The sequence below is a fragment of the Corapipo altera genome, unplaced genomic scaffold (genome assembly GCF_003945725.1).
Source record: "Corapipo altera isolate COAL_440 unplaced genomic scaffold, ASM394572v1 119, whole genome shotgun sequence".
In the NCBI taxonomy this organism is placed as follows: domain Eukaryota; kingdom Metazoa; phylum Chordata; class Aves; order Passeriformes; family Pipridae; genus Corapipo; species Corapipo altera.
In genome coordinates this window covers 1,318,011-1,334,228 of record NW_020884985.1, presented here as the reverse complement: position 1 = coordinate 1,334,228, position 16,218 = coordinate 1,318,011, and the positions used below count along the sequence as shown (strand labels likewise).

At 34.4% G+C, this 16,218-nt stretch overlaps 1 protein-coding gene across 4 annotated transcripts in view; it reads right to left on the bottom strand.

The window, feature by feature from the left end:
* CAMSAP2 (calmodulin regulated spectrin associated protein family member 2) overlaps positions 1 to 16,218 on the bottom strand; it is an 82,225-nt gene that overhangs the window by 26,372 nt on the left and 39,635 nt on the right. For 2 of the 4 annotated variants that reach the window (XM_027666094.1, XM_027666095.1), the window contains exons 3-7: positions 15,480 to 15,641; positions 14,739 to 14,822; positions 8,863 to 8,895; positions 4,635 to 4,776; positions 1,308 to 1,447 (exon numbers count right to left, since the gene is read on the bottom strand). In XM_027666094.1, coding sequence (XP_027521895.1) covers positions 1,308 to 1,447; positions 4,635 to 4,776; positions 8,863 to 8,895; positions 14,739 to 14,822; positions 15,480 to 15,641 — 561 coding nt within the window. The remainder of the gene's footprint in view (positions 1 to 1,307; positions 1,448 to 4,634; positions 4,777 to 8,862; positions 8,896 to 14,738; positions 14,823 to 15,479; positions 15,642 to 16,218) is intronic. The other 2 variants (XM_027666097.1, XM_027666098.1) reach the window with 1 other exon arrangement.

Here is a 16,218-nt window from a genome sequence, read left to right as displayed (position 1 = left end):
AATTTTACTGATTGCTATGAACCAGAACAGGAGTAATTAATGCTGTGCATTCCATGTATGTGTAAGCAGAGAGAAACAATCAAAATGCAGTGAAGGAGTCCCACTCGAGATCCTTGTGGTTGTAGGACTATGAACTACAGACAAGACAGACTGCAATGCAGCAGACTTCCCAAATGTGTAGGTAGATTACTGCATCTGAAATTTAAGAACACCAAAAGCTGACTGAAAGCAGTCACTATGCAACTTTGCGTACACAAAATAAACCAGCAACTGCTAAGTAGTCTAGACTGAAGTGCTACTGCCTTTACTCACCCTGGCAGCTCATTACTTATTTGAAAAGGATTGGGTTCAACCCTACAGGAGACAACAAAGCTGTGTGTGAGCTCTGGCCTCTCTGACTCTGCTTGCAAGATTGCTATAAAGATCATAAAAGCAGTGAAATGACCCAGATATTTAGAAACCAATTACATCCCATCTGCAATGGATATGCTGACTTCAGAAAAATAGTATTTCATTCCCTAAAGGCAAGACAACAAGAATCTTAAGCAAATGAAGAGTGTTTTATATAGAAGAAAGTCTTGGTGAAATATAATGATGAAAAATTTAAGTTAGAGTTAAGCAAGAAATCATTCAGTTGCTCCTTGTTTTCCACATAGGCTTAAAAAAATTATAGAATGTTGCTTTTTTTTTCTCCTTCTAAAAGTGCAAAATTTTAGAATGATTGAAAACACTTAATTGCTTATTCAAACAAATGTAGTTGCTGGAATTGTGTTCCTGCTTGTGTTTTGGGCATCAAACCACTGGATTTTCCAATGAAATTAACTTGTAAGTTCACACTTTTACAGAAATGAAAAAGCTTTAAGTTTAAAAACCATGAAATTATTGTGTACACAGAAATGTATAAGTACAGAGAGCAATAATTCCATAAACTCTTCAATATTTCCTCCTTTTGTTAAAGCCTTAATACATTTAAACTGATGCAGATCACTATTACATTTTAACAGAAATATCACAGATTAAATGCTTTAAATAACAATTAATTAATAAGAAAGAAGTGTGAAATAGTTTTGCACAAAATTAAAGTTTTTACAAATCCTTTCACAAGTGCTTTTTTAAAAATATTTTGAAATTACTAGAAAAACAATGGGCAAAAGAAGGTGGTTTTACATGTTGCTGAAATTTGTGTGTTGCATGCTCCATCATAAGAGATGCTATACAGCAACAGACCAAAAAAACCACTAAACATACCATGAGCAGAACAGTCCTGTGGATGTTGATCACATTTTTATTATTTTTTTTTTTTTTACCTTTATGGAAGAAGCTGCATAGAGCATATCCTCAAGACTGAAATGGCAACACTGGTTGAGGTATTCCTGACAAAATTCTTGAATCAATTGCAGATTATACAGGCTGTCAGCCAAAGACATTGTCTCTTTCAAACAAATATCTAAAAAAGAAGAAAAGAAGCAAATATAAGATACAGTTACAGATTTACAAAAAAGTGCTTTTTGGCTTTGCTGGATTCTGAAGCATTTTCTGGATTCAGACTTGATTTCTGCTCCCCCCCCCCCGAGATTTTTATATTTCTATTTCAGAAACTAAACAAATTATTAACCTGCATTTTATCCTTGCATTTTTATATATTTAGACATTTTTGCAAAAAATAATTTTGTTTTTCACATTGACAAGTTTATTTGTTTTTGTTTTGCTTTCTGTGAAGATGGAAGTTATGCTCTCATCCCTAATAGTTCCATGTAAAGAAAAACCATAATCACTAATGGAATTTTTTTTCAATTAGATTTTCTATGGAGCAATGGCAATAGGAAATGTACATCTTTTCACACCTTTCTCTGTACATATTAGTTCTTTTTCTTTGCACAGGGATCCAAGAGCACATTTTAATACCACTAACCCTTAATCTTCACAAAAAAGCAGCATTAGATTGGTCTTATGTATTTGTGTTTGTAGATTGAGATGCTTGAGATGAGATTTTACAAGGAGCTGAAGCCTGTTACACGAAGTATCACTCTCTGTTTGAAAGTGCTATTTAAAGACAAAGAAGTGGTCAAAGTGAACAGACTTGTAGTTATACAGTATTCTCTCAATACTATTTATGCCCAGATAACCTCCTGTTCTCTTTTTATGACTGCTTCTTGGAAAATTAAGTAACAATAATAACTTCCTAGAAAAGAAAAAAAGATAGTCCTTGTAAAAAGAAGGACTGAAGGAAAAAAAAAGGAATATACTTCCAGAGACTGCATTAGATTTTATTCCTAAAGCAACAGCGTATGACAGAGCTCCACATAAGTTTTGAATTGTTTAGGATAAAAGGTTTCTTCAGACATAGAATCTACTTTGATGCTAGCAGGGTAAGGATTGCCATACTGAGAAAGTCATACCTAGTCCATCAATCCAACCCCACAGACGATGAGCAATAGAAAAAAATGTTTGACTAAACTGACTGAAAGGAGATTAAATTTAGTAATGCAAAATATGAAATCATGCATTTGGATCTAATAAAATTGTAATGTGATTCACTAGCTGAGAGTGATATAGAGCAGGAAGTTATCATCTATTAGCCATTGTAAACATATTTATGTGCCTTTGGCATCCTGCAGCTATGGAAAAAGCAAACGTGATGCTAAAATGTCTCAGAAAGTTTCTTTCCAGTAGTGACAAAGAGGCACTGTACAAAGGTAATGAGATGTCAAGCTGGATTTCTGGGTACAACTGGGACCATCCATATTCAAGAAAGATAAACCAAAACCGGACTAGTTGCAGAAGAAGACTATTGAGGATAATAATGAACATGGAAATCTACTTCAGCAGGGGAGACTGAAAAGGCTTGGTTCAGTTGCCTGGTCTAAAATAATAGAAAGGAAATATATCAAAAAGGTAGGCATCAGATTTGGAGAATCTATGCAAGCCAAAGGATACTGCTGGAACAACAAAAACATGTAAGACAGACTACAGGGCACACTTAGGCAGAAAGTAAGAATGAGATTTAAAACTCGGTTACAAAAATTGGGTAAGAAGAGTACAGATTTTCAAGAGCTTGACAGTTTTGAGAGAGAACAAGATAAATTCATGAAAGGGATTATATAATTTTGTACAATAGCCAATTTCTTGACTCGCTGACATAGGAAGCCCTTTCTAGTTCTGTATTCCTTCAAGGAAACCTAGATTTGAAAGTTAAATGAAGTCTTAATGAGAAGTGATCTATTTCAGACTACAGAGAACTCTAGAATAATTTTTTTTCTTTTTTGTAAATGTATTTTTAAGCATTTTTGCATATGCATTTTTGTTACCCTCCTTTCTTCAGTGCCAGTACAGAACCAAATCTCAGTAAAATTCAACATGCACCAAAATTATGTCATCTAAATACAGGGAAGATGAGCAAAATCTTAAAGTATTTCTAGTTGCTTTGGCGTACCTTTGAGTTTACTTCTGAGACAATGATATTTATATATCTTCAGGGAAGATGATGTCAGGACACCTAACAAGAATATTAAAACTAAAGTTCCAAAGATGACATGTGCCTTGTCCTGTTTAAAGTCTGCAGAAAGATGCTGGCAAGTACATATGTGGTTAACGCAAGGAATACAAGGTCCTTCAGACTGTCTGTGTTTTCAGCCATGCTAGGACAGTCAGAAGGAACTGGGTGTTACTCTGTTCAACACTACCCAAGTTTTAACTCTTCCCTAATCACATATAACAGTATGTATTTGGCTACAATATTTATGTAAATTAAAAGTTCTATTTTCCAAAATTCACAAGCTGAAGAAGAATGGTGAACGTGTCTTCGTGTCTTTCATCTTCAACACCTACTGTGCTGGAAGCTCCCTATAAAGTGCTTGTATATATGAATTCCAGATTTTAGTCCTTAGTAAGCTTTAAACCCTTCTTCACATTCCTGGATTTCTCAGAATCTTTCTTTATAAGTGTTCCCACGACATCAAAGGTATATTAGCCAGAACACAGGCAGAAAATTATGGGTGTTAGCTGCCAAGACATTTTACAGCTACATGAGCCTCTCAGTTGCCAAGAGGAAGATATAACTTTAACCAAGCTACTGAGGAATGAGATGAAGCTGCTCATCATCACAGACAATTGCTATTATAGAACAGCATGACTCCAATACCTTCTAGACTGTATATTTTTGTTTACAAGTGATATAGGAGCTCTCAGATGAACTAAAAGCCCAGAATACAGAGCAACTATTTGCCACGGAGTGCAGCTATGCAGAGTCTTAACTCTAACCTCTTCCATGTTTTATATCTATAACTACTCAGATTCACAAAAAGCACTTATGGAGCTTCAAGAATAAGTTTTGCAGGTGGTTTCAAGTTTCATAGCACAAAATGCAATGTGTTGTTATAGTCAGATCTGTAATAATATATCTTAAGATGTTTATATTAGTGTGACAACATAAAAGCAAGCACATCAGGGAAGGACATCCTGGTTCCTTTTATTTAAATGTAAAAATAAATAGGTAAAAAGTTAATATTAAATTCACCACACTCAAATGATGCCTTTGGCCTATTGTATTCAAGCACCTTCCCTCACATAGTTATCAAACAAACATTTAGACTTTTATGGACACGTTTACAAGCCCAAAGACATGTCAGACATACCCTCCAGTTTAATGATATCTGGACAGTAGAAGTGGATCAGGGCTGCTAGAGCACAACCATCTGTACCATCTTTCAGCAGATTCTCTACCAATGGAATGCAGGGCAGCTGTTTAAGCAATGTTTGTTCCTTCCTGTAACGAGCCTACAATATAGAATGAAGAAATTTAGAGAAACAAGGGCTCTGAAAACATATGAAGAAACATATTTATACTATAGGCTTTTACCCTGTTAGTGAAAAAGTAGTATTCAAGAAATAGCTGAATATTCTTAGTATTAAATTTTCTAAAACTATTCATATTATGCCGCATTTTGAATGGCATAAATAATATCTAAGAGGAAAGGAACGATACTAATTTTGAGCCTTTCCTTTGAAGTCACCAAGTTTTAATGATCTCTGTATAGCACACTGAACTTAATAGCATTATATACCTTCATTAAAATTTAACACTCATCATTATACGATCAAAAATTATCTGTGTAAACACAGTGAGACAAACCCTTAGCTAGTGAAACTTCAGTTTACTGGCAAGTCATGACTCTGAAGTTAACACACCCAAATATTTTGCCCAAAATCTCATTCTTATATAACTGACTTCATGACAAATTCAAAACCAAGAAAATAGTGGAGTTCATCAAATGTAGATTATTACTAGCATGTGTCACTATAAGCAGTCATAGAGAAATATTAATGGTCAAGTGTTATGACCATGCAGTAACTCAGTTATAAAAGGAAACATTTTGAAAAACAAGTGGGCATATAAAGAGATCATTAGTTCAGATGAGATAGCATTTATCTGCAGTGAATATATTTTTAATGAGTTTCTTTTTTTTTTGTGATAGGAGAGGGGGGCTTACTTAAAAAATGAATTTATCATTCTTAGGTTTTTTGCCCAATTCTTCTTGGGAAAAAAAAATGGAGGTGGAAGAAAGTGGTATAAATTTTAATTTGTTAATATTATGTACTAAGAAATTTTTAAAGCAGTAGTGAAGGATTACTTTTCCATTCACACCACAGAACTACTTATGATGCCAAGAGTGTTTCTGAGTTAATTTTATTCTATTTAAATTCATCTATACACACTAAACAGCAAGTCTTCCTGAAGGGATTCTAAGAAGTCTTTGTGAATGTTACTCTTCCAGCAAGTCCAAAGCTGACAGTTCCTATCTCCTACTCTCCATTTTTTGGTTGTGCTGGAGCAATTGCTGATGGGACTGCATGGCAAAACCATCGCTCCAGCTACAACAACTCTCCTCCTTTGTTTCTGCAGTGAATGAGTGAGCAGAGATGGAGGTTTTATGGGTGGGGCAGGAATTGTTTAAGTGAGCTTTGCATGCAAAAAAGTCTGTGGAACCACAGAGTAACCCTGAGGGCTATACTTACTGACACTGGATTTATGTCAAGGATCACATGGGATTATTTCAGTGAATGTCAGTGTCCCCTAACTGGTCTAGGAAGTCAAAGCCTAATCTGGCAACAGCAGCCACATCCGTTCTAGAAAAATAATGGGCTTGTACTTGACCTGGAGAACTTATACTTTAACCAATTAATATTTTTTAAAAATTATTCTTTAAAAAAAAGGTTATTCTTTACTTCATAATTTTAGTGTAGTGATATTTGTGTGTCAAATAAGCTGTACAAAAATGAAAATCTCATTTTTGCATGCTACAGGAAAAATTCACTAGCACCAAACAAAATCATGCTACTGTTATGCATTAATAATATTCCTTTCTCCATGTTCTTAATACTCCCTAGTATTTCTAATCAAATAGGCCAATTATGCTTGCAGTGGAAGTTCATTCTTTTTCACTGTGGCACTCCACTGTCCCAATATGATGAAAATCCTGCAAATTTCAAATACCATGTGATTGTGTCTGTATATGTCCTCCTCAAAATGACTGAAACTAAGTCTACGAAATACTACCATTTAATTATGATTAAACATGAATAATTATAACAGATACAGGATAGAGATGGACTCAACACCATGGTCAACAAGCTCTGTGTAATTTATATATTCTTTTGAATAGCATCTTTTAATGGAGTATTCAAACAGTGGCCTTGCACAGTAAATCCTGTGAAGAAGTATAATGCCACTTTAATGAGACTTTCACTGGCCTTATGAACAGTGCCCACAGATGCTAGAAACTGTGTCATATCTTTAAAGTGGACCTAGAAAGAGGACTTAATTCATTATAGAGTATGCCAGGCATGTTACTTCAGGAAAAATAAACTCATATAACCTGATCTGCTAGGTTCAGTAGGGTATAGCAGGCATCATGTTTCAATTTGGTTGAAAAGAGAAATTACACTGAAAAAAACAAAAGACACTGGTAATTGTGCTGCATTTTTAATAAACTTCCATTTGAAGAAACCCTTCTCATCAGTTGCAATGCTTTCTACCATATATGGATGCAATAACGCAAAAGATTAACCTCTACATTTATGATGAAGCTCTAGTGCTAATTAAAACATGAATACTAATACAGGCATCTTCCTTCTGAGATCCAAACCCATTCTGATCTAGCATCTTTGAGCTTATACTTAAAACAAGTAGTCAAGACACTTGCATACAAACAAGGTCAGATAAAGATGAGCCAACAGCATAGCAGCTACTCTGCCATAAGTGCTTGTGTGTATTCAGAGTTAATCATTAATAATCAATGCTCTTACACATTTACCAGGCAGTAGTAACATGTTATAAATTTACTTCTCCGAGTAAGTTTTTAGCTGCTTGTATGCTCAGGAATCTCTCTCTATGAAACATTTGTTCTTTATAAAGGGAAGAGGCAGAAGACTGGCTGAACTGTTAAGAGCAGCCTGAGCCACGGCCTTCCTATTGTATTATCAGTAGCACTCGGGTTTCAACTGAACCATCAACTCAAAGTAACATAAATACCACTGGTTCGAGTTGTCTATGGACAACTGGCAGGCAAACTGGAGTTAGCTTTTCAATAGACTGAGTGTTCTATATTTGAATACCATTTTTATGCAAAGGAAGAGAATCAGTAGTAAACTAACACCCTAGACAAAAACAGAACACAAACATATTCCAATACTGCTTTGAATTAGCCACCTTACTTTGTAAAAATGAGACCAAAAAAAGTGTTTAAGTCTTGGTTTGTTGTTTTTTTTTTCCATTATTCCCTTCATTTAATTACACTATCTTAATTCCAAAATAAAATTGAAGGACTGTGTCACCACTGTAATAGATAGCATTTTAGAGAAATTGCCCACAGAGACTGTTAGGAATTTGAATACTGATTCGTCTGCTGAAGACAGTACTTTTAAACTGGTTTTCCAGACACCAAGTAACTTCTGTTGTTGCCTTTATTGTTATTTTCAACTGTTTTTGCAATGTAAGAACAGTCTTTTACTAATTATGACAGCAAATATCTGAGGGACTGCTGTATCAGTTACTTGGTAATCCTCAGAGCAAAGATAGCTCAGAATTAGTTCTTTGGAATTCAGACTAGAAGTATGCAATTCTGCATGTACCTAAGCAATTCTGCATATACCTAAACAGCTGACTATTTTGTTCGCAGCAAAACCTGCTGCAGAATAAATAATCTGAATGCATTTCAGGGGTGAATTACTGCATGATAGAGGAAAGTAATGATAACACCAAGTTGACACAGCACAGAGAAAACAAACTTGATTATTACTGCAGACATGAACAGTTATTTGTTATTGCTTTTAGTGAAATTATAGTCTCACTAAAAGTAGACTGCTTTAGGTTACTTTGTGTGGGGAGAGATTAAAGCAGTCTTAAATCAGCCGAAAAAAATCGGGAATTCTGGACAAATGGTGTAATGATTGCATATAATAAGATTTCAGATTCCATGTAGCATCAATAATCAAAAGCTATTTCTGCAAGTCTCTTTTTAAAAGAGAATTGGTATCAAATAGCATGTGATTACTGAAAGCTTATGAAAAAGTAGTTTGCAAATATCCTGATCATTTGACATGAGTTAATATTGGGTAGCACTGCCTTGTACAGACCCACTGACTGCTTGAAAAGTAATTCCTTATCCAGCATTTTATCTCATTTCTTTTGCACAGGTTACCTTGCAAAGTAGGCTTCTGCAGTACGCATATCTTTGCAGGGCAATCTCTTATAAAATTCTCTCATACAGATAAATGAAATGAATGATTAGACCAGCATGACATGGACAAAGCCATTCCCAAAATAAGCAATTTGATCAAAGTGAAGCAGTTGGGCAAACTTACAGGAACCAGTTTCCAAAACCATTTGGTAGGAGACTTCAGAGGAAGCAGTAGGAAAAAAGAATAAAAGCAAAAAGCAAAGGAAAAAAAAAGGAACATTTTATCAGATTTCATAAATTACTTTTACAAAGCAATTTTCTTTAACATTCTCAGTTTTGTATAACAGTGAATTGTAATTTAATGGTAAGCATTAGTGCACCATAACCTCTGTGTATTGAGCTAATTAGCAGCAATAACAGTGGAGAAATATGTCTGCACTCTTTGTAGATCAACATTATAATTTTCCCACATGAAGAGATAAGATTGTCAGATCAATGCAGTTTTATGAAATGCTTTCACACATCTAATTGTATTCTACATATGCAATCCGACTGAGGAATTCATTTGAGACTTGAAGTCATGATCACAAGTATCAAAATGAACACCAGCAGCACACATGGGGAAGCAGGGAAGCTAAAGCAATGGAAAAAAGGATAAACACACTGTAGTACAGTACAACCAACTGCAGTGAAGCTTGTGTTAGTTACTTCAAGCCAAACAGTAACATTCAACAGTATTTTTAAACAATCGTATGACAGTTTTCAGAACAACAAGAGGTACAGGCAGTTATATTTTTGCAATGACAAATCACATTAGCATCAGCTGCATGATGTGCAATGACCTGAAATGCAGATGGAATTCTGACTGCTGGCAGAGAATGATCAGAACTGGTACATACAACTCTAAACTCATACGTGATCAAAAAATACTAATCTGAAGCACACTGAAGTAATTGATTTTTCTCTGTAACTCTACACACTAGTTTGGTATAATATTTCTACTATTAAGAATAAAAATATTGTATATCAGTACTATAAATACATACAGAAAACTTTATCATTCTGTGGATTTTGTTTTAGGAAAAATAAAAGTTAAACCCATTACCAAAGTGCAGGAAAGAAATTTTTTTTTAAATGAAGATGAATATTTTCTTGGAGTGATAAAAACGAAGTTTGAAAACTGCTACGGAAAAAACTGCAGTGGAACCTTATTATATTTTATGTAGTTGTTAAACCTTTAAAACAGCTCCAGTAACGATACAGAGCTTTTATGCAAAAAAGCTCTTGTGCACTAAAGGGTGTCCATTAGTAGCAGGGCTATTCTCAGTATTCTTCTCCTCCATTTAACTGGATTGTTGCAGAGGAGAATCCCAAAGGCACTTAGAAAGAAATTAACTACAAGATGCATGCCCACGTGTGGCTCTAGACATTTCTGTTGTCACACCCAAATAAAGCACTTTCCACAGGGTTCAGTATCTCTTCATATCACTGAAATATAGTCAAAGTATGGGAAAATATGTGAATTTGAAAACAAATCTTAATTTTCAACTGCAATCACGAATTCTAAACTATATCATAAAACAGGGTTTTAGATAAATTGACTGAGAACAGACCTAGGCTGCCTATTATTCTGCTTAATTCTGATAGGAACATTCTTCTTGGATTTATCAAGGTGAAGTGTATTTGAGATTTGGACTAAAAAAGGCCACCAATGTCTATTTAATGATAGGCTAAAGAACTACTCTTTGGAAAAAAGCACAAATTTGTTTCAATTCTCAAGACTAGCTCTCTGTAACAGTAACTGAACTCAAAACTAGTAATCCAATATATATTTTTATTTATCCACTTGGTTGAAATTATGGTTGAGATGACCATGATTCAAAGCACTGAAAGATTTAAGATAACCAAATTTAAATTCAAAATTACCCCAAGATTTAGAAATATACACTTTGTAAAGCCACTTAAAGGAAAAGAGAGAAAGAAAAACTGAAATCTCTTGGACAACATAATGGGAACTCAATGTGTGTTGAACTGTCACTTTCAATCAGCAAGAACAAACTTTCTTCCCCTGGAACTTCATAAAAATCAGTCACTATAAAACAAACTAAGCAGAGAATCCTGGCTGACTTCTCCCAGTGTTTAAAACAACAACAACGAAAAAACGAAAATAATTCCACACAAAACAAAACCTGAAAGGACAAAAAGTCTTCTTTACAAGGAGACTTTTTTATCCCCCAACAAGGTTTTAAACGTGACTATGATAAATTGAATTCATCCTATGGTGCCAAAACATGGCAGTCACACCTTTCATTAAATACTTGTTTCTGCTGTCTTCCTTGCACCATCATTTGTGTTCATGCAGCTATGCATTAATCAAGAAGCTGATTCTGCTGCAAATTTTTCTTCTTGACAGGTTAGCTTTTGCTAGCAGTGTGGATTTATGAAACATTAAATTGAAAGTGGAACTACGGCGTTAGTGTTTTACCTTCACGCAAAAAGTCGCACTGTTTAAACTAATTTAAAAAAAACTTTTGAAAAACGCAGGTACTTGATGAATACTCATACATTTGTTTCTCTCATAGGATTTGCATTTACTTATCTTAAATCTGTTAAGACTGATTCAGTCTCAATCACAGAAGCAGATGGGAAAACAACAGGTTTTTGAGAAAGCTCCAACTACATTGAAAATCAATAGTTTAACCAGTGCAACTGTGCAGTCACTACATATTATTCAATGGAAGCCTGAAAACCAAAGCTATTTACTACAAAACTGGAAATCCTAGTTGTGAAAAAAGATGCAGAGACTCTACCAGAAATGGATGAAGTTACCACAAATCACCAGGTGATCAAGATCCAGAGGACTACCTGGAACTTAAAATCATACATACTCCTTCCTCTCATCTTCTACAGACAGGCAGTAGCAGAATTAAGTGAAAGAAAACAAAAGCAACCTCATAATGTGTTAGCACTGGTTTTATCCATCCAGAAATATAAAATAGGTATATCTTATCAGTTGTATTATCTACTAATCTGTTTATATGATGCTTAAAACTTTTAGAAACGTAGAGATTTATCGTTTACTGCAAAAAGGTTCACTACAGGTTTGTAACAAGACAGTAAAGCATTAATTTGGCAGACTTGAGGGTTACACTGAAATTATTTTTCACAAGTGATTATGAATTTATCACAGTAGGATATGATGAAATTAAATCTACTTGTTAGCTTTAGGTAACAGCCACCTTTTAGGTACCTGATTTTACTGCTTCTTAGCCAGAAATGAAAACTGAAGGAAAGATAACTACAATGATCTATTCTTCCCCTGTTTGTTTGGTCATCTCTTTAACCAGCGGAAGGGGCATTCATAATTTAAATTTAGTTCCAAAACACTCAAATATCCAAAGGTGTTTGCCTAGATCAGAAGGGAGATTGCAAAGTTTCTTAAATTTTAGAATGGAGTCATCACCTTTTGAACTGCTAATTGTGTTGGTAACCCAGAGAACCTAAATTACATAATAAAGCCTCAACCTGAAAAGGATGGTGGAAGACAGAAAAGCTGCACAATGGAACATTCCGGTTCCCCTTCATGTTAAGTTTTAAGATACAAACAGAAGCAGCAATTAGGAGTTTAAAAAAATTGAAGAAAATAAAACAATTGAATCCAGCTGCTGAGAATTAAGCTACAACTGTAATATGAGAATAAAAATGTTAAATAAATATCTAGAAGTATAATTTAATTTTTTCCATAAAAATGGAAAAGCATGTTATATTCCTTTAGTTTAAATAAAGGCAGAATTTAATTCTCCCCTTTTTTTAATCTAAGAACATCTACTGATACCAATAGTTAAACTCAGGAACAGCATGAAAAGAAACATTATACAGATATTTCAGCAACACCCAAACCTGGTACAGGAATTTAGCTACAGTTCTGACACAGCTTTGCTGAGTACAGGTTGGAAGGTCAGTGCTATCATTGATTCTGAGCTCTTACAAGAGAAATACATGGACTGATGCAATATGGAGACAGATAATCAGGGTAAAGCACCTGGGTATCAAGGAATGAATACTAGGATGCTTGACCGGAGCCAGCTGATAATTTAACAGAAACTCCTGTGAGAAACTCTGACCAACTTGATTGGATGCATTTGACTCATCCAATGCATCTGCATTAGTTTGCCTTGTAAAGCCATCATGACAAAAAGAATAGCTGAGATTTCACAGTAAATTAGTCATCAGTTGAACAGACCAGTGTTTCTCAAAGAAAACTTGGAGCTTAATAATCTCAATGTTAACATAACTCCCTAGCACGGAATATCTTACTTAAAGTAATTTATGCAGCTGAATCCCCCAATTAGGGAAAGAACATAACATATACCTGGGATAATAGCATCGAAAATTTAGTGTACAGAATAGAAGGCCTTAAATATTTTTTTCCATGATATGGCAACTGTTAAATGATTTTGATTTTTTGCAAATGCATTTGTACCTTGGCCAAAAGAACTGGGCTCTTATTGTGTTACAGCTTCACAATATATACCATTTTTATGTAAATGTGTTATTCCAACTGAATCCATTTATAGGATCAGAATAACAAACTATACAGGTTTTTCAACAATTGAGTCAAGAATGCTGCCGTTGAAGATAAATTATAAACTAAAAATTTTATCATTTTATTCCTAATATAAAATGCAAACTATAATATAAGTAAAAATAATACAAATATAGATAATACAAATACAGATAATTTTATGGCATTGCTCTGATAACAATCTTTTTTATATATATTTGTTTGTCATATTATGACTCTCATGCACTTTTAATTTTAAAAATTATTCTCATCTTTCCAAGAGACCTAAAAACCACATAAAACTACCTACTATTATTTTCAGTAAAAAGAAAAATCACTAGAGGACAGAGGTACACAAGACATCTCTCTGCCCTCTGTTTACGTTGTGTTATCTAAATTGGAGCACCTTGTCAAGGACATCTCATTTTCCAGATTCGTAATCTACTATCACTACTGAACACAGCTTAAATTTTCCATATCAGGGTATATGCATCAGTCACACTACTATTGTAAAACCCACCATTTTCTTTTGCTGAGTCACATCCTAATTAGCCCTCATCATCGTTCCTTATATTTAAAAAACCCATACAAATTGAAGGATATTCACTACATTCGTGTTTTTTGAAGCTGAACATCTAATCTGGCCTGGTAACCCATAACTCTTTCAGAGCAGCTTTGAAAAGGAGACAGCAGCTTACATGACAACAGACCAGGAGAGGAACAAGGATTACAGCCTTGCAGAAGCTCAGAAATCTGTTCTGCATTCAAGTGCAGGGATAATACCAAAGGGTGTTCAAACTGATTACCAATTCCCCAATAATAATTATATCTCAATAGGATAAATGATCTTGTTCTGAAGCAAGCAATTTTACATACTCTAGAAGTATATGCTATCCCTCTGTATTTGGGTGAGTATATAATGCTACTTAATTAACTGAACCTCACAAACAAAAGAAAAAAAATCCTGTTGGGAAAGGAAATCAAACGTAATCTGTTTTTATTGTATATATAATAAAACCTGTAATCAACCAGTATTTTGGATCATAGCCAGAGCAATGCTCCTCATGATGTCACATACAGATCTGTCATTTAAGATTCAGACAATACACAAGGAAAAATATTAAAAACCATGAATACAATGTGCTATTTTTTGCATATCAGATCTGACTGTAGATCTAATTCATTCAAAAGTATTCATTAATCTTAACAAATTCCTTATCACTAACATAACAGATGTTTTGCCTGCTATCAAAGATTTATTTGTCAAAAGGAACAACTGGGAATAAAAAGTGCAATTCTATTAGTTTTACTTTTAAATGGGTATTTTAATGAAAATGATAAAACTAATAACAAAATGAATACTACAAGTTTTCTTTCTTTAACAAGCAGTTATAAGTTCAGTGTCTGCAAATGTATATTTACATACTATATGCAAGTAGTTTATGTTTACAGATAAATGCTTATTCTAGTTTAAATACCTTAACTTCTACACCTACCTTTTGACCTCCTGCAGATTCTGCACCGTGATGCTCTTTTAGCTTTTGTTCCTGTTCCATGATGTCTTTCAAATGCTCGTTTACCTAGAGACAAAATAGTTCATTCAGTTGTCTAAGAAACAAATCATAGAAATTACAAGCTTTCAAAAGGTCTACAAATTACAACCGCAGAGTTAACTAAAAAGATAAAATAACTATTTCAGACTAAATCCCTGAAGCAAAATCAGCCAATGTCAGTCTCAGATGCAGTCTAGCATCTTGTTAGCTTTACATTGTATGAACTACCTTGCTCCTTATTATGCTCGATCATATTTGATTAACAGTGTATCCTTGTTACTTGATTTGATGATGCAGCGAAGGTAGATCACTTCAAGCAAGAGGTGTTCAAACACAAACACAATACCTTTGGGTTTAGCTCACACAATGAGATGACAAGTCCTAAAGAGCCAGGAAGGACCCTCAAGCGGCAATCATGGCACCTCAATGTGACAGTGACAGCTAAGATGTCACATATAATGTACATTACAGTACTTAGTTAGCCTTCCCATTTATTTGGTTCACACAACATGCTTAACTTATTTCTGCAAATTGTGTTCTTTATTATCCATAAACAGGCTAATGGAACAGTCTTTATCAGACACAGTGCTGATACACCTACATACACACATATCCTACCCTCTCATCCCTAATCGAATCACATAGGCTACAAAGAAAGTCAGCTTGCCTTTCCAGTACTCATACCTTGTTTATCCAGTACATGACAGCATCCTCAATATCATAAGGTACATCTGTAGCTTGGAGGAAGGTTGAATACTGCTGAGTGCAGGCAATCACTTTCTCAACGCTGACCATCTCCACCGTATACGCCATCATGAGGGTATCAATCATGGCCAAGTGAGCACTCTGCAACAAGAAGTAGCAATACCTAATTACCTTGCAAATCAAAAGATCACTTTCTTATGGATTGCTTGTCAACACAGCCACATACGTGAAAAGACCAAAACTATAGTTTTCTGTCTGGTTGCCAGCTTTTGGCAAATGAAAACAAACATAACAGATTTGAGAACACAAATTACATTTCAAATTAAAATAACTCCTGTAAGAAAATGAACACAAAAATTAAAGAACTGAAAACGAAAAGAATAAGCAAATTTAATGATTCAAACATCATATCACCTTTAACAGAGCTAAAGAGATCTTTTAAATTTGTCACCATAGGAAAAACAACCCCCCCCCCCGATCAATGTTATTTGTACTGGAAATAGAAGCTGAGACTGCCTGCTAAACAACCTTCATCATCACGAAAATGCTGTATTAATATGTGAAAGTTTATCTGTATTTAAAGTCATAATCCAGGAAGAAGACACGATTATACTAATCTTTAGCAAAACCCCCAACATGATAGAAAAATATGTTTTTTCTTCTAGTATATTAATTATGTTATGCAGATGCAGCTATATATGCTCAATTAGGTTTAAAA